The 27,744-nt window shown below is 41.4% G+C and overlaps 2 protein-coding genes across 4 annotated transcripts in view; both read right to left on the bottom strand.

The window, feature by feature from the left end:
- The window catches only part of LOC139628721 (putative defense protein 1), a 9,130-nt gene extending 3,101 nt beyond the window's left edge, over positions 1-6,029 (bottom strand). Inside the window, exons 1-4 of the mRNA XM_071490712.1 lie at positions 5,889-6,029; positions 3,069-3,243; positions 2,915-2,981; positions 930-1,134 (exon numbers count right to left, since the gene is read on the bottom strand). Coding sequence (XP_071346813.1) covers positions 930-1,134; positions 2,915-2,981; positions 3,069-3,199 — 403 coding nt within the window. The 5' untranslated portion in view covers positions 3,200-3,243; positions 5,889-6,029. The remainder of the gene's footprint in view (positions 1-929; positions 1,135-2,914; positions 2,982-3,068; positions 3,244-5,888) is intronic.
- On the bottom strand, positions 3,405-27,744 carry LOC139628715 (ADAMTS-like protein 2). Of its 3 annotated transcripts, XM_071490703.1 has the most exons (21): positions 27,550-27,743; positions 24,742-24,831; positions 23,877-23,980; positions 17,190-17,265; positions 16,589-16,691; positions 16,043-16,188; positions 15,714-15,837; positions 14,796-14,876; positions 14,240-14,415; positions 13,970-14,104; positions 13,684-13,882; positions 13,267-13,335; positions 12,374-12,713; positions 11,227-11,327; positions 10,779-10,905; positions 8,863-9,076; positions 7,282-7,437; positions 6,959-7,129; positions 6,665-6,841; positions 6,262-6,415; positions 3,405-6,084 (listed from the first exon to the last, which is right to left on the bottom strand). In XM_071490703.1, the coding sequence occupies exons 1-21, from the start codon at positions 27,640-27,642 to the stop codon at positions 5,936-5,938; spliced, it is 2,985 nt and encodes a 994-aa protein (XP_071346804.1). In that variant the 5' UTR covers positions 27,643-27,743; the 3' UTR covers positions 3,405-5,935. The 3 variants fall into 3 exon arrangements, with proteins under 3 accessions (XP_071346804.1, XP_071346803.1, XP_071346802.1); XM_071490702.1 differs by having other exon boundaries at positions 3,405-6,081; positions 13,684-14,104; positions 27,550-27,744; XM_071490701.1 differs by having other exon boundaries at positions 13,684-14,104.

The following is a 27,744-nucleotide window of genomic DNA, read 5'->3' as shown; positions in this document are numbered from 1 at the left end:
AATCAGCATTTCTATAAAGTCCTCCCAGGTGATCAGAGTTTTATGACTGAATCACATCTGAATTATGACTTCACTGCAGAGACACGTTCAAGTCACAGATCTATGAAGAAACCACAAAAAACGTTCGGGTGTGTTCCATCTCAGCACAGCTACATGACATGAAATCAACTGATTTCATAGACTTATTTTAAAGACACCTGGCTGCAGTTAAACCAGACACTTTGTGGTTAAATGCTTTTGCCCAGGTAAAATGAGTTGGTTTGAAATTTTAACTGCAAGTGACAACACAACGAAGAGAAGATACCAATTTGCAAATTAATTTATTGTCACTCCTTTTTTCAATCAAATTGTACTTTCCAATGAAATAATGACTCTGAGGATTCTGTTTTGAATTTTATGGAATTTCTCCAAAAAAATCTAGTAAAAAAAGGTAGTTTACCTTTACATGTTAAGATTATTGTAATCCAGGTATGTATTCCCATTTTAAAGGGCCTTTTCAAAAATGTTTTACAATTATATTATTTATTCATTGATTAATAAATGTATTTATAAATGGTGTATTTAATGAATGTTTTATGCTCATCTGAAGTATTTATTGATGGATTAATAGTGAATTTATAAATTCTTGAAAAGGGAATCCAGTTATTCCCATTTTTAAACAACCTTTTCTCATAGTTTTTCAAAGTCTATTATTTATTCATGAATTAATAAGTATTTATTGGTGGATTAATCATTCATTGATAAATTCTTTTTACATTTCATATTTTAATGACTATTAAAATATGAAATTAAGGAAATGCTTTATTACTTTTCCTGTGACATCCCTGGCCTTCCATACATATGAACACAAAGTAAGTCATTCATTAGGCTCCTATGATGATTTGCATTGGACATGCTCAGTACATGGGGACGCTGCAGCACACATGTACCTGTAATGAGGCCACCAGGCCTATAGGTAGCACTAGAGGTGGACAGTTTGAATGGCGGGCTGCTGGTGGAGGGGGTGAAGGGCGGGTGCACTGGCATCATGTTGCCACAGGAGAACGCCACCGAGCCGTTGGGGAAACACACACATTCTTCCACACAGCACACACACATCAGGACGAACAGCGACACAGAGGCTTTGAGAGGCATCTGTAACAGACGGGACACAGCAGAGCCAGATGTTAGTCTCACAGAGGAACATCACATTATGAGTGTAGCACCAGTAACAGGAAGAAGAAAGGAAGGAGACACAAATGAAGCGAGACCCTTGGAGACCTGCAGTGATGGGCTTTGTAGAAAACAATAATGTAAGAATTTCCTAAGAATGTAATAACTCCCAGAAATGCTCATACACAGGCTCATGGACATGCAGCCCCATCTGGGTTTTATTCAACAGGCGATGGTTGTGTTCCCACAGAACAGTAACATCAAATGCTCCACAGTTCCCAGTCTGGGTTTAAAAGTGAATTCAACTATGCTTAGATCTACAGTATAGTAATAATAAAGCATGACTTTTTTCTATATTTTTCCTAAATCAACAATGCATTAGTCCATTTCTCAGTCATAAAGTTTTCTTAAAGTCTTTTTTTCCCCTAGCTATAAGTCTTCACGTTTAGTGCTCTAATAATTACCAGGCAGTAGGACACTGAGGTAATGAAGGAACAAACCAAGCACCAGTAGTGAAAAGTAACTACATAGATTTGCTGGTATAGTGAGTTTAAGTACAATTTTACTAAATATTCTCATTATTTGTTATAGATTAATCTGGTGGATTCAGCCTTTTTGGCTTGTGACCTCTTACAGAAAAACAGAGTCTGGTTGGGGCCCACATTTCAGATGGCTGTAAGTTGTTGGCAGTTACACCACAGATATATTTCCTTAAAAAGCTTCTCAGATTATTTTATTTAAAACATACCGGTTTGAGACATAGAGGCGTAAACTTATCAACATTTAACAAAAAGCAATAATTTGAGAAAAGTTTTTAAAAATGTGTATCAGAACTTTGCTTTTTCTTCTCTCCCGCCCCTTTATTCATCTTACAGCCAGACTCATCTGATGACCCTTCCTAGGGGCCCAAACCCAGGGTTGGAAACCACTGAACTGAACTAGTCAAGTAACTTCTGATACTTAACAAACTGCAACTTTAAGTACATTTTACGCAGAATTTTAAATGCAGGTCTTTTCCTTGTAACAGAGGGTTTTTACGTTGCTGCACTGATATTTTAACCACAGTGCAGGATCTGAGTGCTGCTGTGTATCTTCCTGATGTGTTTAATAGTTTGTGCACAACAATGGCGCTCTATGACACAGAGGAATAAGCTATATCAGCCTTTAGATACACACAGAGCACTTGGTTAGTAGGAAACAGAAACAGAAAAAGAAAACATATAGAATATTGCAAGCATTGTCCTAATGCAACAGTAAAAGCTGCTGAGAAAAAAGACAGTTAGGCTACGCTAACGCCACCTCAACTAACTTCCTAACTACATTAAGGCTCCATGAAAAAAATGAAGTAAAACTTCAGTGGGTCAAGAATTATGACTGCAGGAAGATTTAATCCACATGAATATGACAATGTGAATATGATGCAATAACATGGTCATTAGTGCTTTGGTCTGAAGCCATTTATTCTCATACAATTACTAGTAATGTCACTACCTTTAAAATGTGTAATGGTTGTTTACATTTCTGATTTCCTGTCACTTTCACAAAGTTTTATGCAAAAATGTTACCACAGTAACTGCCCAAAGAGCTCAGACTGTCAGCAAATCGACTTTTCACAGACCACTGAAGTGAGTTTGTAGCTGCCTGGATGGTAAAAGTTTCATGTATTTTGTATAAGATCTTAGGTGTTACAGCTGATCCTCTCACTGCAAATGCTGAACATCAGCTGTGTGTGTGTTTTATGAGTCCAAGTGGAAGTGCTCACCTTCTCTCTGGAGCTGCTTCTCTTCTCCCGCAGACAAACACAAAGATTTGTCAGGAATCCTCTGCAGCTACAACAGAGTGGCAGCTGAACTGTTTCTGAATGTTGGAAAAATCTGAAAATGAAATGACGTGAAACCACCGTGACGTCCTCTTACCAGCCGTCTGTAAGCCAAAGACCCAAAGTGCCTTGTCGAGACCAGTTCAGATGGGTAATTAGTGTGCGTTCATGTGTGTGATTTGGTTTCACCAAGGAGTCATCCACTGGGATCCCATCTCTTGTAACCATGGCAATGCAAGTTGACAATGCTGGGGTGAGAGGGGGCGAGTATTCTGAACAACACAATGGTCAATTATGACACAAACAGATCATGTTTCTGATGATAGCTTAGCACACACAGCTCCCCTCTCTTAGTCATTCAACCCAGCATGCACCCTGATATCTCTGTGTTTTAATATGGTTAAGCTGTTAATCACTGACACTGGTCGGATGCTTGATTTTCAGGTCTTCACGTTTTTATTCAATAGTCTCCACAACCCGAAGCTTTCTTCAGGAAGTAGTGAACATGCAAGGGTCAGTCCAGTGTTTGTCCACCATGAGGAGCAGCAGTCAGAGGTCAGACACTGGTGCTTGTCACAAACAGCCAGTCTTTTATTCTTTATGTGTGATACAGTAAACAACAACAACAACAACAACAACAGCAGCAGCAGCAGCAGCAGCAGCTCTGTGGGCAGGATAACAACAGGTAAACATCACTTTGGGAGAGACCGACAGCGACAGTCATGTTTACACAGTGTATTGAATAGATGAGTTTGGTCCCAACAATCTTCACTGGCACCCAGAGCACCACATTCCTGCTCCTCAGCTATTTCTGTGTTGTGCTGTGTTTGTGCTAGTCTTATATTTTCAAACAGAAACTCAGGTGATGTGTTTCCATTTAGTTCTTATATGATCCATCGCATCTGAAATGTCTACAGGAGTATAACCGGTTCTGCAGATGCATTAACTTCATTATTTCCCATTTCTGACAATACAAATGCCTCCTGGAGAAAAATCTTTTTGATTGCTCTAAAGGAAAACCATCATTTTGTGCCATCTTTCCCAGAGAGATATGAGAGGATAAACATCAGTTTTATCTTTATAGCTTGCTACTGTCTGTCTAAGAGCCACCGGAGAACGCCACAATGAGGTTGAGAGTTTTGAGGTGCTGCACAGTTCAGGCCCTCAGCAGCTGCTGGAGACAGAAAACATAATTTCTTCTGTTTCTTTATGTGTCAAGTTAAATGTGTAAATAGGTTGTTTGATGATTTGTCTCATTGTTGACAGAAGTAGCTATGCTAGCAGTTTCCCCTCCAGTCTTTGTGCTAAGCTAGGCTAAAAATGTCTTACTCCAGGCACGCTGCGGTGAAACTGATCTTGAGCTTCTCATGTGACTCTGAGTGAGACAGTAAACAAGCAAGTTGTGTATGTAAAACACTCAGTGGAGTGAAGTTGTGCATGTTGTGTGTTTGACTAAAGCCAGACTTGTGCCTCTACAGAGATACACATAAATGTATTTGTGAACCTGTGCAGTGAAGTGAGGTATGAGAAACCACAGGTTGCCTGAAGAGGAGCCACCGTGCACGCACCCCAAAACTCAACAACGTGCACATTATACAAGTGAAAACACACAAACACACAGGTATAAAAGAAACAGCCACAGGTTTGTCTGTGAATGAGCCCCCTGTGTGAAGCCCCATGCTTCAGCCTGTCAAGTGAGTGTTCTGGTTGTTGATGTAGCGTTAGCATCTGTGACCCAGCTACTGCAGGTCTACGTTGATATAACCATTACTGCTGTTAGATTTTCAGTGTTATTCTTTGTATGCATTGAAAAACAGAAGGATTTTCAGCTACTGCTGCATTTGGTTCACTCGCCATCGACTGGTGCCTGTCTGGATGTCGTAGTAGTCTAGAGGCCAGTTTTCACATGCTACACCCAGGCTCACTCTGAGCACCTGCGGGACGTATGGAGAGCTCTTTCTTTAGGAGAAGTGTTGCTGTGGGCTGTGATTTAGATCAGCTGGTCAGTGGTAGAAAAAAAGAGCATAGTTACAAACCAGCATGGCACCAGCACAGCCTGACCAAACTCTCTGTATGAGGCTGTGTGTGTGTAGCAGGACAGGACTGGACCAAGGCTCAGGGGGCTCAGCTACAGTGTTTTCCTGGTCTAGTCCGTCCTGGTCTGTTGCCACACTAACAACAAAGCTTCTTTAGGTCTTTCATGAGCTTTGGATGCACTCTCTCTAGTGGAACATAGCACCTTAAAAAGAAGTGAAGGAATGGATAGATTACAGACATATAGACTGTACAGAACAGCACCTTAAAGAGGGATGGGAGTTACTTTGAGTTATGGATAGATGAAGAGTCCTTGGTGGTGGTGAGAAGGGTGGAGCTACAGACGAAATAAACTCCGGAGGAAGAATTTTTTTTTAATCAAAAGACCAGTTTCATCTTATGTTTTTGAGTTAAGTGACCAGATGAACAGACATCCCAGTGAGTCTATCTTCACATTGTCTGGGGAGGAGGTGGTCAGTGAATAGATTTAGTAGCACACTAAATGTGCTACTAAATCCAGGAAGAAGACTTAAGCCTTGTTCGATGTGTTAGGTTGTAAGGTTTCAGTACTTTAGGTAAATGTCCAGTTGTAAAATACTGGGACAAAGCAGGAAGTGAGGGTCTGTCTGTTTTTGCACTGGGAAGTAAATATGATTGGATTATCTATAGTAGTGATGATACTTAAAAATATTTACTTTTTAGGAGTATTTTTTGGCGTGAGGGAACAAGAGTAAAGGGATAACACAAGTAGAAGGTAGTGAACACAGGTTGACCTTTGACACCAGTGATAGAGTAACAGTAACAAGGTAAATGTCGATGTCATAAGGCCACGTTGCTAGCAGCAGGCTTTAGTGTGGTTAGAATGTGGTGTGACCATTGGTACCAGTGGTTGGAGCTGAGGAGTTGAGGTGAGAGGTTACAGTGAAGACTTCAGGATCTTGGTGCCCTACAGGACTGGCAGCAGGCCTTTCTGTAGTACCAATGGGAACACAGCTTCACCTTCAGGACGAGGGCACAGTTGGCTGTTGGCTTATCTTGGCAGGAGTCATCTACTGCTACAGATTCTGCCGGGACCGCTGCTGGATGAACACACAAAGGCCATGAAAATGATGAATTAATTCATTAGGGCACTGCAGAAAAACACTGTCACAGTGACGCATGCAGAGCTCATTTATCCTCCTCTGATGGAGCCGAAAGTGCACTGAAATGTTGCATCAGCTCCAGGAAATGCGCACACACTGTGTTTGTTTTTGTACCTGGTGCGTCTGTCGGACAGCTCTGGATTTCACAGCTCTGTCTGGCTTCTGGCTTGAGGGCAGAGTCGCAGCTGTGGCCCCTGGTTACCAGCTCCTCCCCCTGGTAACACTTGACTTCTCGAACCTGGACACCACTCCCACAGGTCTTACTGCACTGAGGGGGCAGGGAACAGGACTTTTCATTTTTCTCTACATATTATCAGTTCAAATACAGCTGGACACACAAATCAAGATATAAGTGTCATTAACAAAGTGCACACATCACACACAGACAGTTTGAGAGGATTTATGAAGGTACAGTGATTCATACAAATAGCCCCTGTGGTTTTGGATCACTATGGTAGTGAAGTGGCTGGTTGATGCATCAATAGGCAGGCAGACAGAGAGAGACAGGCCAAGTTACCTGGGACCAGGATGTGGTGAACCACTTGGAGCAGGGTCTCTGGAAGCAGGAGGATCTGGTCTCTGGTTTGTTGCTTTGGTCACAGCTGCTGTCTGGAAACTCTTTGAACACACCACTGTCCAGCCCAGCGCACACCACCTGACGCTGCCGCACACCGCGGCCACACGTAGCGTTACACTGACACACCCACAAACATGAGCAAACAAACAAAACAGAACTTAACATATCTGTGTGGACTGACTCTGATTTTACAGAGAGACACACCCCCCCACCAGTCAAAATTTGTTTGTTTACCTGCTGCCATTCCTGTTCCACCCAGTGGGGGGCGCAGTTTCTGTCACCACAGGGATAGATGGCCAGTGGGCGCAGTGATTGGTCACACTGCTCCTCTGACATCACTAACCCACCTGATGATCGACATGTCACTGCACGCATCATCCTCCCTTCTCCACACACACCTGAGCACTGACACACACATGAAGACATTTTTAAGTTCACCATAAAACTGAAGTTGTTGTTTTCATATACTACCTATCAAATGAGAGGCGGTGTGGTATGTGTTCAGTGTGAATGTTCACTCTTCTGAAGTGTGTGTGTGTGTGTGTTGTTAAACTCACAGGTCCCCAATCAGAAACTGTCCATCGTCTGTCGCAGGGCGGGCCCTCACATTCCTGACTCTCGATAGGCTGAGATGACTTGTTACACAGTTTAATTTCCATGGAGCAACGAACCTCCCGAGTCCGAACACCCCGAGAGCCACAGCGTGCTGAGCACTGGCACGCACACACACACATCATTACTTAAAAAAAATGTATTACGAAAACTTGAAATGTTGATATTAACATTACAGCTGTGTGCACTGAGGAACATTTCATCAGCAGCACACAGCTGTTGTGTTTCCTGTTGCTGATTTACATGGAAACATCTGGGAGGGAAAATTAAGGGAATAAAATTTGTTTTTTTTGTTTTTGGAGCTAGTTGATGACTGGTCATTTCAAATGCTGGGGGGACAAATTTCTGGGTTTTTTTTATATATTGGTGACCCCCCCTTACATTGCAGTGATTACTTGTCTCCCACATACCATGTACTATAGTGGTGGGACCACCAACTTACTACTAATACTAAGAAAAGTGTGGAATACTGTTTCAATCCCGTGGAACTTTATGGTGTCCTGTTTACAAGTCAGATTTATTTATGCTTTGGCCATTTAAAAATCCATTTCATGAAATATTGCTCCATTCATTTTTGTTTTCACAGCCAGGGCAATTCTTTCTGTGAATCTCAAACTTGCCACTGTGGTGGGGTTTGTGGAATTTAGCGACCCAGGGAGCAGCAGTGTAGGAGTCCAGGTTCTCGGAGGGTTAACTAATGTCTGAGAAATTCTGTTTCAAGAAGACTGTGTTTGTTTTGAGATGATTTAAGAGAACTGCAGCTCAGCTGGGCACAGCCTGAAAATGCAAAGTGGGACCACCTCTGGCAGCTGTACGACGGAGGGGGTCATGTAGCTAGCAGTCAGTTGTAGGGTCTGTGTTGGGGCCAGGTGTCGTGTACCTTCGGAGGGGACACTGGCATTGTATGTGGTAGTGGTCACAAAATTTGTGGAGTGACCAAAATAATGAAACTGTAAATATGAGGAATTAAGCAAATCTGAGGGTATTCAGCTACTGCCCCTCACCCTGGTGAGGAAGCCTCCCAGCGGCCACTCTTCTCGGATATCCTGGGAACACGACTGGGGAGGCCCAGCATATGTGGGGGGATTTAAAGGTCTCTGTTAATCCGAGACTTGGAGGCTCCAGGAGGAGCAGGACAGTCTATAAGGACATTTGGGCTGTTCTGCTTTCCCAGTGACTCAAAGTAATGAATGGATGGATGCCAGAGTAATTTATTATGGTTTTTTTTCAGTTTTAGGTTTTAAATTTCAACATTTATGATGACTCCTCACTGCAAACTCTAGCATATAAGATTATATGTTGTAAAATATAAAATCAAATGTTTTGATGTTCTGATGTTGAATGAACAGAATGCACACTTGCAGTTGTTGGACATCGCTTTGTGTTTTTTGCTTCTTTGACTAAATCAATGTCTAATTTCAAGGCCTCAGACTTCAAGATGGTCTCCACAGTGAAAACAATCAACATCATCGACATCTCTGCACATCACAATACACTGCAAAAAAACACTGCACTTGCTTCATTACCTCTGACCACTCAGACACCTCCCACTGCGGTCCACAGCTCTGGCCGTGGCAGACCTTTCTATTGGCTGGTTTGTGCAGGTCATGTGACAGACACAGTGAATCGTAGACAGAAGAGTCAAGACCGGGTGACAGCATCTTCCAGCAGCGCACAGTGCGGTACTGAACACCCTCACCACAGGTTCGAGAGCACTCACTCCAACCACTGGTCTCCCATCTGAGGAGAAAGTGGTGAGACGGTGGAGTTGGTAAAGTTCTTGTCAAAGTGAATCAAGTTTCAGGTTTATTTAGTGAGTAAAACCATTTGAGTCACATTCAGAGACGTCACACTTTCTTCTGGAAATATTTATGATTTCTTTTTCCAAAGGAAATCCTTGGAACATTTTAAAGCCACTATGTGTAGAATTTCAATTGGTTCCTGTTTGTAGAAAAATGAGACAAAGCCAGTGAAACTTAATAGCCTATGGATTGTTGTTGCATTCAGTCCATTCATCTTTGTGTTCCTAAGACACTTCGATGGCTGCATGGGGTTGGGGATAGTCGGCATGCATTCCTCCCTACCAGTGTCTCTTTTGTTACCACCAGTGTGTGTTTGTTATCACCAGTGTCAACAAGACTAAGTCAAAACCAGGCATCTGGCTGGACCACGTATGGTCAATGTGTGAAACTGAGGACATAGTTGAAAAGTTATTCATCTGTTTGCTTCTCTCCTCCTCTCTGAATTCACTTATACATAGTTTTAATGCAGCTGAGTTCACAATAAAGCTGTTCTTATTGACATGTCTTTCTGTTTCTGATGTTAAACAACTTTGAAATAGTGACCAGTCCAACTCTGTCGGACGATCAGCAGCCTGGCGCATTTCTCTGTATTCTCTCTCTTTTTCAAACACACGTAGAGCTGATTTTTATAATAACCTCATGAATTCATAACAGAGCTTTTTATGTGTTCCTGGATCAGCAGGACATTATTTCTTCTGTTAAAATGAAGTTAAAAGGACCAATGCTGTGTGTGACGATCTGTCAAGAGGAACTTCTCTCCTGCCTGTGTGTGTGTGCGCTCGTCCGTCTCACTCTCTGTGTTTAGACACTCTGATTCATTTACTTATTAATAGAAAGTGGATCGTTTCAGTCCACTTTAACCTTGCTGGCGAGTCTCTTCTGTGGAAAGTAGCCAAGGTTTCTCCAAAAAGTCTGTAGATTTGTTATTTTTGCTTTTTGAAAAAAGTCTCTAAATCTAGCAAAAAATTAGTGCTATGATGTCAACACTGCAGCTTTAAACGCCCCCAAATAGAAACAGTTTGCGCCAAATAGTTTCGAAAGAGCAACGACCAATGGTGTAACTTCATGACTCAGTGGCATGCAGCTGACCAATGGTGTTACTTGATCACTTAGCTCTATCACTTAGTCAGTCAGTCGCAGACTTTGGCGTTTACGGGTCTGGCCTTGCAAATTTTTCAAGAAAATGAAAAAAACTACAAGTGAAAATACTGCAGATCTGCATGACTGAACAAAAGCATATAAAACCTTTTAAAAAAACAGAGATAAAATTCAAAACCTTTCAGGGCTTTGTTTCACAATACATAATCCTAATCAATTGATCTGACCTCAGTTAACCTCCAGACACACAGATCCTTTTCTGATCTAAATTTCAAGTTTTTAAAGGGGTGAAACCCAAAATCTCAGCCCACTTCTTTAATTATTTAGTTTTTCTCACAATACATAAACTACAACAGTGCTGTAGTAGAATCATGCCTACATCCTGCATCAGCTTTTCTGATCTGCCACACAATTTAATGATCACTTCTTTGTCATTTGTAGATGAAACTTTGCTAAACCATGAAGACTGGAGCAGACCTCATCATGTGTAGTTTGTGTAAGTTGGTCAGTCAGCAGGTTAAATTAGTGAAGGTAGGCAGTACCTTGGAGGACATTCCTTTCCAGTGCAGAACTCGTGTGTGGGCTCTGGCCTGGTGACAGAGTCACAGTAACTGTCATCCACTTCAGTACCATCATACCGAACACACAGGGCATAGCTAGTGGTAATACCTGGTGATACACACAGACACACACTGTTAACAACATGTACACAGGAATCAACAACATACAACCTCTGCGCACTACATTGCATGTACAGCTCTCTGTGCATATTAGCAGAAGATGAACAGGAATAAAAGCAAATACATAGGACAAAACACAATGAAGATGATACAAGGTGGAAATGCAGTATGAAGTGTCACTATGGTTACCTGCAGTTTAACAAACTCATTTAGAACAATGTTTGAAATGTGGTCAGCTGAGCCAATATCAAAGATTCTAATTCACTTATATTATCATCTTGGTAGTTGCATATAGTACATATGAGTTTACCTGTTGTGCAGGTGGAGCTGCATGGAGCATAAGCAGAAACCTTCCAGCGATACATGTCTGCCAGACTAATATCTGGGTCCAGACCCACATCAAAGTCATTGCTGCACAGAGACAGAGGCAAACAAGCACAGTTTGGAAACCTGACTGTTTTCCCATTTATTTTATTAAAAAAACCTACTAATGTAACAATTAATGTGCTTACACAAGCAAGCTTCTACACAGTCATTCAAACAGAAAGGGCTAATCTTAATGATTTTCATTAATTCACATGAAATATCTATTAGTTTTTTATGTAATGTAGCACTCATTCAGTGTGTTAGATGCATCTAAGTAACAAGACTACTCAGTCTGTCTGGTCTTCGATCAGCCTAAAAGGGCACATATCACTCTGCTGCTCATTGACCTACACTTACTACCTAAATCAAATTCAAGTCTCTGATGCTGGCTTCAAAGAGACTTCTGGGTCTGAACTCAGTCATTCAGCCTGATGCTCCTTCTCCTCCACTGTGTTCCTCTAATGAATGTTGTGTGTTATCACCAGACCTGCACACAAGGTCAGTTATCAGATCTCCCCTCTTTCCTGACCGTGACAAAACAGAGCTTTTTCTCACAGCGCAGATGTGTCTGAATTCAACAACCGCTCACATGTTCAGCGTGAAGACTTTTCGTTAACATTTCTGGAGGTTAGTTTGTGTTAGTCTCAGTCCCAGTTGGACTTAAGACCAAATTATTTTAAACACAAAGACACATCACTGTGTGTAATGAGCTCTCCTTTCATCCAGCTGTTTCACTGTTATTTCCCTGTCTGCATTTTTTTGTCATGAACATGTGCACTTAGAAAAAGCCATTCAGAAAGCTGGTTACCTGTATTCGAGGCAGAGAAACATGGGAAACCTGGGAAAACAGGTTTCTCTAATCCCCTGCTGTAGTTATGGATACCAGGTTTCTAATTGACATTTAAGAAATGGGCTTGCTGGAAAACAAAGACTATAACCTGGTTATTTAAGAGCATGTAAATGGACTAATGATCAGGATTATAAGCTCCAAATATTCAAGCTTTTGAACATCATAGCATAAAAGAGAACTGAACTGCATCTCGTGGCGTCAGTGGTCTGCGGATATATTGTCTACAGCTGTTCCCTCGTACCTCTCTGTGTTGGCTGCCTGAACTGCCGACACCTGCTGCAGCTGTACCAAGATGGCAGTGTGTGTGTCTGAGTGTGTACCGGGCTCTGTTTCCATGTGTGTGACAGAGTGTGTGTCAGTGACCGTGAGCATGTCTGGGTGTATTTCCAACTGTGTGTCTGTATGTGTCACTGTGTCTGTGGGGGCCAATGTTTCCACGTGTGTTTCTGCTGGTGACTGTGGATCAGTGAGGATGTGTTTCACAGAGTGTGTGTTTGAGTGTGTCTGGTTGTATTGTAGGTCCTCCAGCAGGAGATAGGGAGCCTCTTCAGGCAGGGCTGCAGGATGAACACTCTGACTGCCTGTGAATGGACATATAAACATTTAACACATCCTGAGATATTTGACATTAACTAATGCAAACCAGGGACAGAGATTTATGTAAACTACATTTATACTACTACATACTATCTTATTTAAGAGATTAAGCTAAACTGGATTTTTTTTTTTTAATAATTACTAAACTGAAATAATTTATCTATGATTGTTGGCAATTTTTATAATCTCTTCTCTCTTTACATTTACAGCTACACAATGGCACACTGCTGGGGCCTGGTGAGTTGTATATTTAAACAGGGCGTAGTGTTCTTCCAGCCACTTTATTCCCATCCTATCCAGTCCATTTGTGTGCAGGATTTGTCATATTGTGTTGCTAACTTCTAAAGATGTGTTAGTAAAAAGGGTGCAGATAATACTGGTTAAATTGTTCATCTCCAATGTCTTGAAATAGCCTCTGTGTAGCAGATAATATAATATTTCAAAAGTTAAAAACAAACATTTTAGGGATATACATTAATTTCCTAGGGAAGCATAAACACTTAACTATCAAAAAAAGGTTTCATTTGTCTTTCCTACCTGGGAAAGACAGCACTAGAGTGTTGTCATCAGCAGCGGACGGCTCCTCAATCAAATTGGAGGAACTCCCTTAATGACCAGAAAAACCAACAGAAAACAAATAGAGAGATATTAATGACAGGTAAGCCCACAACACTAAGAGGCTGGACAGAGGGAAAGAGCATTTTTTTAATCTAAAGGCCAGTATATTCTCCAGAAGAGGTCCTGTTTGGACAGTCCTAAAATTAATTAGTATCTGTAAACATCTCTGGGGACTGCATCGGGCAATTTCTATAACTTTCAAAATTTGTCAAATGGACAGTAACACCATCGACTGGCTATTAGACCTAGATCAATAATGCACTGAAATTATGGTATTAAAATATATATACATAGACACAAGCTAATTGTTGATTTTCTGATCAGTCTCTGACTCACGGTAGCCAGATGGTGCAGGGGGTCCCTGCTCTTCCACATCATTGTGGCTGAAAACATGACTGGTGACATCAGCAGGTCTGTAGACCAACATGGCCGCTGGTGGCGGAGGGCTGGGTGTCCGGATTTCCCACAGGACCTCCTCCTCCTCCTCCTCTTTTTCTTCCTGTAGCTGGATATCTGATTGGTCGTCAGCTCTCAGCTGGGTGTTGTAGTGATGCAGAGATGTCACGCCCCCTCTGCTGTGATTTGTCAACCTAACCTGATCCCCTTCAACATCCTCATTTACCTCATTATAGGTGAAGTTAAGATGGGAGTGGCCAGGGCTCATAGTGGCGCCCTCTGCAGCAGTGATGTCATAAGACTTGAGGGGGACGGTGTATTCGTATGTGATGTGAGGCAGCTTCCCATTCAAGTTGTAGTACTACATACACAAGGATAAAAATGATACTGATTAAACACTTCATACTGGGCTGAAATTCATCTAATTTTATAAGTAAAAATTAGACATATACTTTAACAAAACGTGTGAGTGTGTGTGTGTGTGTGTGTGTGCTACCATAACATTGAGGCCCTGCTGTGTTGGTCCTTGGGCGATGATGTACTCCAGCCCATCAGAGAACACATTGCTTGGACGTCGGTATTTAAACACTGTCCCCGCCACTCGGAAGTTTTGAGGATTGTCAAACACAGTGTTTCCATTGAAGAAGAAATTACCGGCTTCGTCCGACAGGGCTAGATGTGACAGGAAATATGAGGGGGTGAGACAAAGACGGTGATATTTAGAACTGGGTCAGAATCCAAACATATCTACACAAAAATCATTTTCAAGATTGTAGTACCACAATATAGATTTTGAAATTCTAATTACCAAATTACCCAGGGTTAAATGATCTCTGTGCAGTGAGACATACATGTGAGATAAGCTAGGCTGAACATGGTCCGGCCATGTTCACCATCTCATGTGGATATATTAAAATATATATAATTTCATAAATTAAGAAAACACATCTCAGAACCACTGTTACAGTGGTACTTTGTGCTTGAAATGATTATTTAAAATCTGGTGATTTTATATTCAGTATATTGACCTTACAGAAGTTGTAGGTTCTCACCCAGGATGTTCTCAGTCTTGTGTCTCTCTATGATCTGGATGTCAGTGGCTCCAGCTGGGATATTGGTGATGAACACATAACCTGATGGGAAAAATACAGGCAGGATTGTCTGATGTGACCTGACTGTCATCAGTGAAACAAAAGTGTATGTACAGCTCAGCTGTAAACATCAGCTCAATTCGACCTCAGCTTCTCCAGCAGCTCTAGAGGGTTTTGAAAAATGTCTGTTTACCCAAATCACAAAAACAGTAGTCTCCAACTTTGATTGGGTAAAATCTAACAATGCAGATAGTTTGATTTTGATACTCCGTTTTGACAGTCTGGTATATTTGTTGTCAAAGCATCAACATGCCCTAAGAATCTACAGTGATGCTGGTGGTTGTGAGGCTACACTGAGCAAAAACACTAATGTCAGCATGATAATATGCAATTGTAATGTTAACAGGTTGATCTTTAGCAAGTATAATGTCCAACGTCTGAGTTTAGCTTGTTAACATGCTAACATCTACTAAGTCTGAGGGGAATGCCATTACTTTTGCAGGTATTTGGTCACAAAGCCGAATTTTGGAAAAAGTGAAAATTTCACGTTATGATGGTGCTAGCTAAAAAGCCAGAGGATCACATAAATCATTAGAATACATCTTCCAGATACCATTAATGTCAATACAATTTTTCTTGAGTAAATGTTTTCACCACATAAGTGAAAACTCTTCACTGTGTCTGTACAAAATGTTATAGCATGAGGGATGAGAGTTACATGGAAAACAATGTTTGAATCTGAATGTGGATCCAGCATATTAAGTATTGTTGTGCTGGTGTAACCAGATTCACCACCTGGTAACTTGTCTTTAATCAAAATGGTACATAATTAATACTTGTATGCACATCTGTCTACATGTGTGTTTGTGTGTGTGTTACCTAACTGTGTGAGTGCCTTCCTGTATGATCCAGAGATGCGCTGGCATGATGTCCCATTGCCTCCACATACTCCACATCTGTCCACTGTCTTACTGCTGTACAGCTTCCCCTCACAACCTACAGGCTGCAGGAGAAGAGAGTTAAATCATGTAAGACAGTCAGGTTGCAATTTTAGAGCTTCACTTATTGAGACAGTCAACTTTTCTCAATAACAAGAAAACTTTGCCTTAAATGACTGTAAAAAAAACTAAATGTATTTTGCATGGTAGTACATTTAATCATTCTTACAGAAAGAAAATGAAAACACCACTTGTCCTTGGTTGGATTACCTGACATATTCCCTCTATGCAGACTCCGTGGTATTTGGTATCGCGGCAGAATGTACCATCGTGGGCGGGAACAAGGAGCTGTCGCTCACCACTGATGGTTGTGCACTGCAGGTCACATGGCTTATTGGAGATGCTGATGTAATCAGCTACACAGGAAATTATAGTATTTTTTAAAATTTTACTTTATTGACATTACAATATATGATTTGCGTGTAATCCAGACTACAAAACTCAATTAGTTATATCTGGTTATCATTCGGGATTGCCAAAGTGCAACGTGTCCTAATGCAGCTTTAACTCAAGAGAGTAGATCAGAAGACTCACCACTGCAAGAGTTAGTAGGACTAAATTACCCCATGTTAGAAGTGAATGATTGTCAGCAGTTACCCAATTGACAATTTAGGCAAAAAATAACTTTCATTTATTCAAGAGAGGGAAAACATGCAAGTTGTGAATGCTCATGTGCAATATAGACAGTTAGAGGAGTATGAAGACAGACAGACAGACAGACAGACAGACAGACAGACAGACAGACAGAATGAATACCTGGGTAAAGGGGTATCCACTGGTAGTATCTTCTTCCAAAGGCTTTAGAGTTAAACTGGGAACACTGGTGCTGTTTGAAGCTAACACTATGGCTGGGGCAGGGCTAGAAAGCACAACAACACACAATCAAATACACACATACACATACACATGGAAAAAGACGCCTACAGCTTAAAGGACAATTCAAGCATGACAAGGTCTTCAGTTTTTCACCAACTTCTTGTGAACCTTAGTTAAACGCACAGTATGTAACTTCTGCCACTAGTGGTCTCTCAATGAATACAATAACAAAAGACGGCTATAGTAGTAGTGTGGGATCATGGGAAATGCTGTCTTTACCACCACTCCCATTACAGCAGTCAGTTTCTCCAAGTTAGGATTCCTCAAGTGCCTATTGTTCAGCTTTTGGCACTAAGGGAATGATCCACACAAGTCTCATGTCCAAAACAAATGGACTGAGTCATATATATAAGGTGAACAAATGAAACGGACCGTACCATGATTAAACTCATGGATTTCTCTAATTTGTCATTTTTAGACATTTAAATGTGGAAAAGTTACATATTATACCTTTAACCTCGTATCATATCAGTCATCGTACCTGGTTTGGACAGAGCTGGTACTGTTTAGGGAAGCCAACACAATATGAGCTGTTTATGTTCTGTGTGGTGGAGAGCCTGAGACAGAGACAGGATACATCATAGGATACAGAATACGGCATGGTTAATATACTGTATTACATGGACAACACACAAAATGCAGAAAATAATTCTGTATATTTTTACATAACTACACAAGAGACAGGGCAGGTTGTGGGGGTGTGACCCCCCACTTTACTTCATCTGTCATGGAGTCCATGCACAGGAAAGATGTGATGTACCTCAATTCAATTCAATTCAATTTTATTTGTATAGCGCCAAATCATAATCTCCATTATCTCAAGGCACTTAACAGGGTCAGGTCAAGACCTTACTTTGTTACAGAAAAAAACCCAACAGTTCCCACAACGAGCAAGCGCTTGGCGACAGGGGGGAGGAAAAACTCCCTTTTAACAGGAAGAAACCTCCAACAGAACCGGGCTCAGGGTGGGCAGCCGTTTGCCTCGACCGGTTGGGTTTACCTACCTCTCTTCTGGTTATCAAATCTTACATTTAATAAGGGAAGTTCTTGCTTTAACTGAGACTTATGTGTGTTCACCTTTGAGTGTCAACCCAAATCTTAAAAACTGAAGTACTTTGGAGAAGTAGCTGTTCCGGAGGGGGTTAAAAGTGTGATGGGGAGGCTGGACTGACTTGTGTTGCAGGACCTGCCTATTGAAGCACTTCATGATGATATGTGTGAGTGCTACGGGGAAGGTGATCATTCAGACAGCATACAGATGACTTCACACAGGATGAAGGTGACTTGAAGCACATGGAAATGACTGCTTGGGCAAGAGAGATATTGAAGACATTTGCCAGCTGTCCAGCAAAGGCTTTTGATGGCAGTCTAGTCTAGTCCTGACATGGAACTAAACTAAAGCAACTTTCATCACCTGTCTACCAGTATGGATGACAAATTATGAATGAAATATCTCTTGATGATTGATTGAGTCAGAAATCAAAGTGCCTGTGATCACTAAACCTGAGGGCTAGCCAGCAGGCTGCCAGCTGAGGAGTCGAGGCTTGAGAGTGGTGCCTGGAAATGTATGAAAAGTAGAGAAATAAATGTTACTATCCAAGACCAAAACCCAAAACCTTTCCTCCAGTATACAGTCTATCATGCCCACAAAGCTTTCGTGACAACTCGCCCATTATGAAGAAATAGTTCTTGGTAGAATAAACAGTGATTCACTGACATTTAGGGCTTATAATGAAAAGTGAGTTTGTTTCTGTAATGAGTAGCTAGAGCAGCTGCCACTGTGAGCAAACACTACTTATATACTTCTCAGACACTTGGCACAAATTCACACAGCACATTTAAAATGCTTCATGCTGACTAATGCCAATGTTATCCCCATTACTGTCTTCCATTTTATACACTCACTACCAAATTTATCACAATCAGTTGCTCCATTTCCATTTGTTGCAGTTTCAATCCACTTTCATTTTGTTGTGGTGGACATTTAAAAACTCCAGAGAGCACTCACTTTTTCCCCAATGAAAAGCTATTCCACTTCCACTTTCCATAAAGGCAGCTATTCAGCCACTTTTCAGCAGCTCAATGTAAGAAGACTCAGTCAAACCCTAGTATGTGGCTGGGCTGCCTTTGGTCAATGCGCAAAATTGAGGACGTGATTGAAAACTGTTGTGGAACCACTGTAAACAACTGACAGCATCGTGTCCCATTTTCATTCTCTCCAGTGTCAGCTGGTTTCAGCTCCTTATCTGTTTGCTTCTCTCCTCCTCTCTGTGCTCACATGTACAGTGTTTTAATACAGCTGAATTCATAATAAAGCTGCTCTCATTGACATGTTTTTCTGTTTCTCTTGTCAGACAGTGGAACAAGTTTGAAATAGTGACTGAAACGACTACGGGCCCCATCTAATGCCCAGCACAAGGTGCAAAAGGAGAGTCTTTGCTTGTTTCAAGTCGATGCAGTTGTCATTTTTTTGTCCAGTGCCAACACTGTTTAAAAATACACTTGCGTCCATGGGTGTGTTGGTCTTAAAATGAAGTGTGGTCAGGTGAATTGTTGGCACATTGCTATCTTGAGACAGTGGAAAGTGACTGACCAACAACAACCTGGTCTTAAGTAACAGTAATTCACTGTTATTTTTGGACAAATTATCAAGAGAGTATTATGTGCCTACACAGGTGGGCACACGATTCGCATACAATACAAAATGTATTTATTCTGCCATTACAACAGCAAAAGTGACATGGACACGACATAAATGCACTTGCACCACACACTGTACACTGTGTGCTTTGGACTGTTAAAATAGAGTCCAAAATGTTAACTTCCAAGCTGCTGCTCGGCTGCTGCTGTTAAAATCCTGACCTTTATAACCATGACACCATCTGAAAAAATCACCAAACACATGAGTTAAAGACAAAGACTGTGCTGTGATTTCAGCTGTATTTACTGTAAATGATCACTCAGAGAAAGTGAGAAGTGACAGAATATCTTTCTTATTTAGTCTCTGACACAGCGCACAGGCTCTGTGTGGCTAACTGACTGCTGCTCCGCCTCTCTGCCCCTCACTGAACAAAGCCGACACAGTGTGAGGGCAGGACTGGAGACTCTCTTCTAAGTAGCCAAGGTTTGACCAAAAAGTTACTAGATTTGTCTCTATGTTTGTTTTTTTGGTTTGTTTTTTTTTTTTTAATGAAAAAATGTCTCTAAATCTAGTGACAAATGTGCTGCAGACTGTAAACGCCTCCTAATGCAATCTGTTTGCACCAATTCATTTTAAGAGAACATTGGCCAATGGGGAAACTCCAGTTCAGTCACGTGGCATTCAACTGACTAATGGTGGAGCTGTGGTCACTCTACCATATATCAGTCAGTCAGTCAGTGGCCCCACTGTTGCTGTTCAACCAACAACACTTTAGCTAAATAGGTATACTGTAAACATGACCTAAATTAATCAGCACAGAATCACCATTATTACTCAGTGCTGTACAGTTATTGTGAAACTCTAAATCTTTAAACGTTGATGCTAAGGTTTTTCATATTTTCCCCAATTTTGCACACCACAGAGCACCCTGTATACTCCAATGGTTGAATATATGTATCAATTTAAAGCTGCACTCAATATTTTTATATTAACAATGACAATGTGTAACATGAAAGGGGTCCACTCTGTGCAGCTAACCTCTTTTAGCTCCTTGTTTCATAGCTACAGCCCAGACTCTAATCTCTTCAACATTCTCTCTAGCATCAGCAAGCAGCTGGGTTTTCTGTTTGTTCTTAAAGACCACCCACCCCCCCCAAATTGGCCAAAAAAAAAAAAAAAAAAGTATCTAGCTATCTATTAGTAGTATATCTGCCATTATTCCTCAGTAGTTTATACACACTTAGGTTGAAATCATTTAACTAATTTTAATTGTTTAATCACCAAATTTCATGTTGGCAAACCATGGCTTTGGTCAGAACTATAGTAAGTCAGTAAAGTCATCTATTATGTGCATGACACCAGTCATTTTTCCAACAATTGTTTACAGATAGATACACTATATCACAAATCCAGTGGGTCAGAAGTTGTAGGATAAGGCTTGTAAACTGAAGAACACCATCCCGACTGTGAAGCACGGGGGTGACGGCATCATGCTGTGGAGGTGCTTTGGTGCAGTAGGGACTGGTTCACTTCTCTAAACGGATGGTATTATGAGGAAGGTAAATTATGTGGATATACTGAAGCAACATCTCAAGACATTGAAGCTTGGTCGCAAATTGGTCTTCTAAATGGACAATGATTCCAAGTACTTTTCCAAAGTTGAAGCAAAATGGATTAAGGACAACACAGTCAAGGTACTGGAGTGATCATCAGAAAGCCCTGACTTCAATCCAATGGAAAATCTGTGAACTGAACTGAAAAGACATTTGCAAGCAAGGAGGCCTTCAAATCTGACTGAGGAGGAAAGGAGCAAAATTCTAACAACTTACTTGTAAAAGGCTCCTGAGACATTTGACCCAAATTAATCAATTTAAGGGCAATGCTACTAAACACTAACAAAGTGTATGTAAACTTCTGACCCACTGGGGCTGTGATGAAAGAAAGAAAAGCGGAAATAAACCATTCTCTGCTGTTATTCTGACATTTCACATTCTTAAAATGAAGTGGTGATCCTCACTTACCTGAGACAGGTAATGTATAATATTTTTGGCTAAGGTGTATGTAAACTTCTAACTTCAGCTGTACATGTTATTTGTCTTGTCCTTGTGTCATGTATGTCAGAATACTGTATAGTGCGGAAGACTTTGACACTCTGGAAGTGCATGTTTTTGATTAACAGCTTCACATAAAAGTCAAAATGTGATCACAAAATTTCCCAGTTAATTAAAAAAAACTGTTTATGTTCACTTACATTGCAAAATCAAAAATATATGTTGAAAACTGATGGATATGATGTTAACATGTTACCATGGGTCAGCTGAATGAAAACCTGCTATTGCTCCTGTGTTTAGTTTTCTATTGAGAATAGGTGAATATACTAGCAAGTACATGCATTCATGTCTTCAGAAGAAACATGTGATCAACAGTAATTGATTCTGAAGAACAGGAACAACTTGGATTTTTTGACAGTGAGGGAGTAAGGACTTCTTTATTCACTTGAAACCAGCTGTTGGAAACACGTCTTAAGGGTCTCAACACTTCAAAATTCTGCTAATGTGTGTCTGCACCAGTTGCACCAAGAAAAATCTTAGAGTGCTGTAGTTTATGTTCAACATGATTCCAATTCTGTATGTGTGTTGGGGAGGACCTAAAGAACTCCAACATGGAGTTAATGCATCTGTCTTTCATTACCATGTTAACCCCCCCACCCCCAACCCCCACACATAAACACCTCCTCTGTCTATCTATCCGGGGCTCTCTTTCTTCACCCCATCCTCCTACACTGTTTAGACGGTAAAGTGGGAGAGACAGCAGGAAGAGGTGAGCGGGAGGTCACTATGTGAGAGTGTCACATCTAATTGGTAGAGGGTGATGAGGGGAGGACAGGAGAGGAAGAGGGGAGAGAAGAAAAGCCGGAGGAGAGGAGAGAAGTGGAGGCTGTGAATTCACTGGGAAGTGAGGAAAAAGAGGAGAAGAGTGTAGGGTGAAAAGAGTGAAAAAGGAGAAAAAAGAGAAAAATGGAGAGAGTAAAGGGGGCAGACATGAGAAAAGAAAATGGGAGGAGAAAGAAAAGGGAAGAGGGGGCAAGAAGGGGAGAGACAGAGGGCCAACAGTGAGGGCAGAGTGGTGTTAATCTTGGTTGACAGAAACTTCCGCAAGTCTGACAGGGGAAGGTCAAAGGTAACAAACACACACATTCTGTCAACACTCTACCTATATTCCTTCTGTATATGGCCATGTCTCTACTCACTCTTCCACAGTGTGTTATTCCATCCATTAGCTATCCTTTGAGGATGGCAGGGGCTGGAACCAATTCCAGCTGACATTGGGCGAGAGGCGAGGTACACCCGGACAGGTCGTCAGTCTACCATAGCACTACCATGCTCACATTCACACCTACAGCCAATTTTGAGTTGCCAGTTAACCTACCCTGCATGTCGTTGGACTGTGGGAGTACCTAGAGGAAACTCACACAGGCACAAGGAGAAATGCTATGCAATTTTACTGGCTTTTGTTGGCAAATTTCTCCCAAATCCATCCATCCATCCTCTGCTGCTTATCAGGGTCGTGGTGCCAGCAGGCTAACCATGGCAGTCCAGATGTCTCTCCCCCAGCAACGTTTTTGAACATCCTTCTGGGAGATTCTGCTGCTTTCCAAACCCAGAAGAGATATACAATCTCTCCAGCATGCTCTGAGTCTACCTGGTCTCCTCCCAGTTGTACATACACAGAAAACATCCAAAGGAAGCATCCTGATCAGATGCCCTAACCACCTCAACTGGCTTCTTTTCCACATGGCGCGGTAATCCACCATTTTCAGGCTGAAAACCACAGGCTCAGACCTGGAGGTGCTGAGTCTCATCCCAACCACTTAACGTTCATCTGTAAACCACCCCAGTGCATGCTGTAAGTTGCGGTCTGATGAAGCCCCTAAAAACGACATGATTTGAAAAGAGTCGGAAAGCAATTCTTAGGTCGCCAAACTCGACACTCTCCTCCCACCAGCTGCAGCTTCAGATCTTATCCATTAAAATCACAAACAGAATCTGTGACAAGGGACCCTGGCAGAGCCCAGCACCTACAAAAAAATGAAAATTTGACTTCCTTCCAAGAATGCGGGCACAGCTGTCTCTACATTAATAAAATAACCAAATGGCTGATAGCAACTGCCGTTGTAGCTCATACCCCCATACACCCCACTACAAGACTTCCCAAGGGGCACGGTTGTAATCCTTCCAAGTCCACATAACTTGTGTAGACTGAATAGACAAACTCCCATGACAGATCTCTAGTAACCATGCAAGGGTAAAGAGCTGTTCCACGACCAGGACAGAATCCACATTGCTCCTCCAGGATCTGAGGTTGACAGTCAAGCTGTGCCTGGTTTGAGCTACCACAGATGGTCATGTTCACATGTGCTTGTACCGTGAGATGTTTGTACCCACTTCCTCTTGTTGTCCCAATGAAAATCACTTTCCATCTTACGTGTGTGTGTGTGTATCCATGTAGTTTTTGTAAACACACTACCTCTGTATGAGGCAGTGTCTCTCCTGACTCCTCACTCCTCCTCCACAGCTCCTGGAACAAGAGGACCAACTGGACCACTCCCCCCACCACTGAAACACCTCCTCCTAGAAAAAAAAATACACAGTCAATAAAAAAATTTTAAAAAAACCTGAACAAGCATGTAATTTCAACTAGGGAGAGGTGTAACATATCAAACTGTTTGGTAATTGGAGTTAGGGAGTATTATTAAAATTGTGTTGGATATAGTCTTTATAGCTGAGACGAGGTGATAAAAACCTGTGATGATGGAATTTTGCTTGTCACCAGTGTGGGGGCTTACACTGAAAACAACATCAAACAGCATATGTAGCTGGTATGTGACGTCCTTGACCTTAACCATCTATGACCTAAACCTGAGCAGAAGCATGAGCATTGGTTGAGGTTGGAGTATGTATGTTGCCGGCAGGAAACTCTTGTCCACAATGTTAGAATGCCCCTACCTGAGACTCAAGCCCTTTTTACACAGTCTGCAGAAGGCAGGAATGTTGCGTTTTTATTACACCTCGCAATTCTGTACAAAAGGTAAAAACATGGCATGTGGGGCAGCTTGTTGTTCCACCTTTATGCTGGCAGTGGAGACAGTCAGCCAGCACTGCGGGACAGATGCTGATTTAAAAAAAAAAAAAATCACACATATTGGGGGCAGCAATATGTTGGCTTTGTTTTGTTCAGTGTAAACAAGCAAAAGTGGTGGTATAATGAGTATAGCCAGACCTCTGTGTAAAGAGGGCTTCACGTATTGATTTCAGTCATACACAGATTACATTTCCATTACAAATAAAATGATAAACAGGTTAAAAAGAGTGTGAGTGTGTAAATGCAGTACCTTGTTGCTTGTGTGTTTGACATTCAGACTTCCATGGCTGTGTGATTGCAGATGGATGTTACCCTGCTCCACCCTCCCTTCACTTCTGTCCTGGCAGACACACACCATATACACAAACACACACACATGAACTTGGAGCACATGTACACAGAAATCTCAATTTGGTTGAACTGGGGAAACTAAACACCTAAAAGTTCTATCTGTCGACCACCACAATAGAATGTGGCTAATTTTGTGGTGCTGTGATTAGCTAGCACATGTGATGTCAGTGGTTACACATTCTACTGAACCTGTGCTTGAGATTAAAATATATTACAACTGGTTCTGTCTCACAACTTAAAGTGAAGATGGTCTGAGTTTTGAGTTTGTCAAGAACCATGTCTATTAATTTTTTTTAGCATTGCATTTGGCTCTATGTGACCATTTATAATACTGTTTATGGATCAATGAACACCAGTGTTGTTTAGTTTAAATCCAGCAGCAAGTCTCTGAACAAGTTGGAGGTATGGAGAACAGCCCAGTAAATGTCAGCAGGGTTGATATAATAAGTCAGTACTCGGTTATCACTGATGCATCTGTATTGATATGGCAAATGCATAAGCACAGAATTGCCGATGTCTTGGTTGCCAGTTTTTTACGTTTTTAAAAGATCTGGCTATTTTGCTTAAGTGGCTCTTGGATATAAGGTTAGAATCAAAAGGCATGCCCACATTTTTCACAAATAGGGCTACAACAAATGGGAAGATTATCATATAATATGTATGGTCTTTTGCTTGCTTTACTTTGAAAGCTGTGTGCAGTGCGCACACCAATACACTGAGAAAAGATGCATGTAGTTCAATCAAGCAACTCGCCTGCTATTTCAGACCAAGTAATGTTACCACAATGAATGTAAACCTTTAAATAGAAAGCATTGCGTCATCGCTGCTATGATGCATTACGTTTGTGTGTAATAATGTGCAAAGACTGCTTTACCACTGTTGGAAGACACTGTCTTTAAATAACCTTTGCCAAAAAAGTATATTAGATGTCATGCCAGTTGTTGTGTGCATTACACAACTATCCCTTTTTACTTCTGCCATCATTTTTATGTGTAGTCCACGAAGCTCAGATTCACATCCACAAACCCAGGGCTCTTTTAAATTCACTTTAGGGTATATTCCATTCATTGGAAAGAATAAATCGACTGAATTTAAAAAATCTGTGCTAACCAAACTGTTAATGCCAGTGGTTACCACTGAGTGTCTGCAAACAATTGATTGCACAGTTTTTGAAAATGCATCTGTTCAGAGTTTCAACCATTAGACCTCAATCCTGTTGGGCTGGCTGGCTGCTGGCTGTCACCATGTTGTCTTATTTACACAGTTTAACAATCAAGCGTCCTGATCAAGGAGCAGATCAATCAGTTAGTTTGTCAGTCAGCTAACTGTTCATTTAGTCCACAGTGAACAGTGCAGCCAAATGGTCGGTCAATATTAAGGCAGAGATGTTTTATCCTGCAATCTATGAGACTGGAGTCCACATGTTTCCCTCGCTGACAGTTGTTGTCTATTTGACAAACTAAATTACTTTATCACTTATATACTTGGCCACATAAAGACAAATTGATTTTCCCAACAAGAAGAAGACGTGTGGTATAAAATATTGTCTTTTAGGGAGATTAATCAACAAAGTACAAAGTTAAGTACTGTATGTAGACCAAAACTAACAATGAATTAATTTTTTCATGTTGAATTGTTCATCCAATTGCACTATAGTAAGCAGTATCTCTGTGAGTACTGTTAGATATGACACAATTACCATATTACCTGAATGTCCAATTTAGGTAGATATTCAACTGGCAGAGATCTGAATGGACTGAAACATTTATTTCTCATACAAAACTGGAATGCAGACAACAATAATGTGAAAATCGTGAGTTAGAACAGCCAAATACACAAACACACAATTAACACATTAGGGTCTTAACATGAGTCGCTTATTCACATGATTTGCGTTTACAACCATCTGCCTGAATAAAACATGAATATAATTACAATCATAGATTCTGTTACAAAATGGTCAAGTTGTTTTTAGCTGCACCATCATAAACAAGCAAGACAAGTTGAATGGGGGGAAGCAGTAACAGTCCAAACATCTTACCCCACTCAGAAAGAATTTTAATCTGGTGATTAAAATAAACTACACATAACGGGTCACGACTATCTGATGTGGTTTGATCTGAGCGCAAAGTTTGGGGGGGGACCTCATTCCTCAACGTTACAACTGGTTAGGAGAGAGGGGTAACCAAACAGCATTTACAACTGACATCATTTATGTCATTTCACAGCTGCCTTGTTTTTCATCTGATGAAAACACATATAAGACAGTCGTCACCGTTCAGTCTTTGACGCATCCGACAACACTTCATTAAAAAAAGCATCAACTTTCTTGGAGGTTCGCCTCAGGGAACAGTGATATTCCCGCATTTGGTAACAGTTAGCTTACCTTCACATGCACAATAACACTGTGGTTATGTGGTTTTTCGAAAGCCGAACTACTCTGGGGAGTGAAATTTCACTCAGACATTATCGTTGCTGGGTTAATTGTATCTTTGAAAAATTGCTCCGTTCATTAATTTAGGGTGAAACCCAGATAGTGCCATTGACGACAAGCAAAGCAGCATCAAAGTGACAGGCTTGTGAAGTGACTACTCTCCACTGGAGCAAACTACCAGTCCCCCTTCATAACCTTAAACCACTGCGCTAATGGAGAACTACAACTGCAGCACTGGGAGGTGAACAAACGGCTACTCCGCCAGCTATTTACCTTAATGGGCCAGTTGTTCGTTAGCGGGAAAACCGGGAGGTGCAGCAGGAGAAAGGAGCAAACCGGGAGAGCTAACCCTCCGTTACCGAACATGGTTCATTCATGTCATGGACCGACAACCCTCGGCCTCCCCGCACCTCCGCTCCCCACCGAGCCCCACCGCTCCTGCCCTCCTGGCTCCTCCCACCCCGACCC

Source organism: Trachinotus anak, unplaced genomic scaffold (genome assembly GCF_046630095.1).
Source record: "Trachinotus anak isolate AG129_WGS33_773 ecotype Australia unplaced genomic scaffold, CSIRO_AGI_Tana_v1 ptg000012l, whole genome shotgun sequence".
In the NCBI taxonomy this organism is placed as follows: domain Eukaryota; kingdom Metazoa; phylum Chordata; class Actinopteri; order Carangiformes; family Carangidae; genus Trachinotus; species Trachinotus anak.
This window is presented reverse-complemented; position numbering and strand designations above follow the sequence as displayed.

What these genes read in the sequence shown, in the direction of transcription:
- LOC139628715 (XM_071490701.1), bottom strand. Translation starts at nt 27,642, where the DNA reads ATGTTCGGTAACGGAGGGTTAGCTCTCCCGGTTTGCTCCTTTCTCCTG. An exon ending in CAGGCAGCCAACACAGAGAG is followed by an intron (nt 11,328 to 12,373) that starts GTACGAGGGAAC and finishes GTCTCTGTGCAG; the next exon opens with CAATGACTTTGATGTGGGTC. An exon ending in CTGTCCGACAGACGCACCAG is followed by an intron (nt 6,085 to 6,261) that starts GTACAAAAACAA and finishes GTGTTCATCCAG; the next exon opens with CAGCGGTCCCGGCAGAATCT.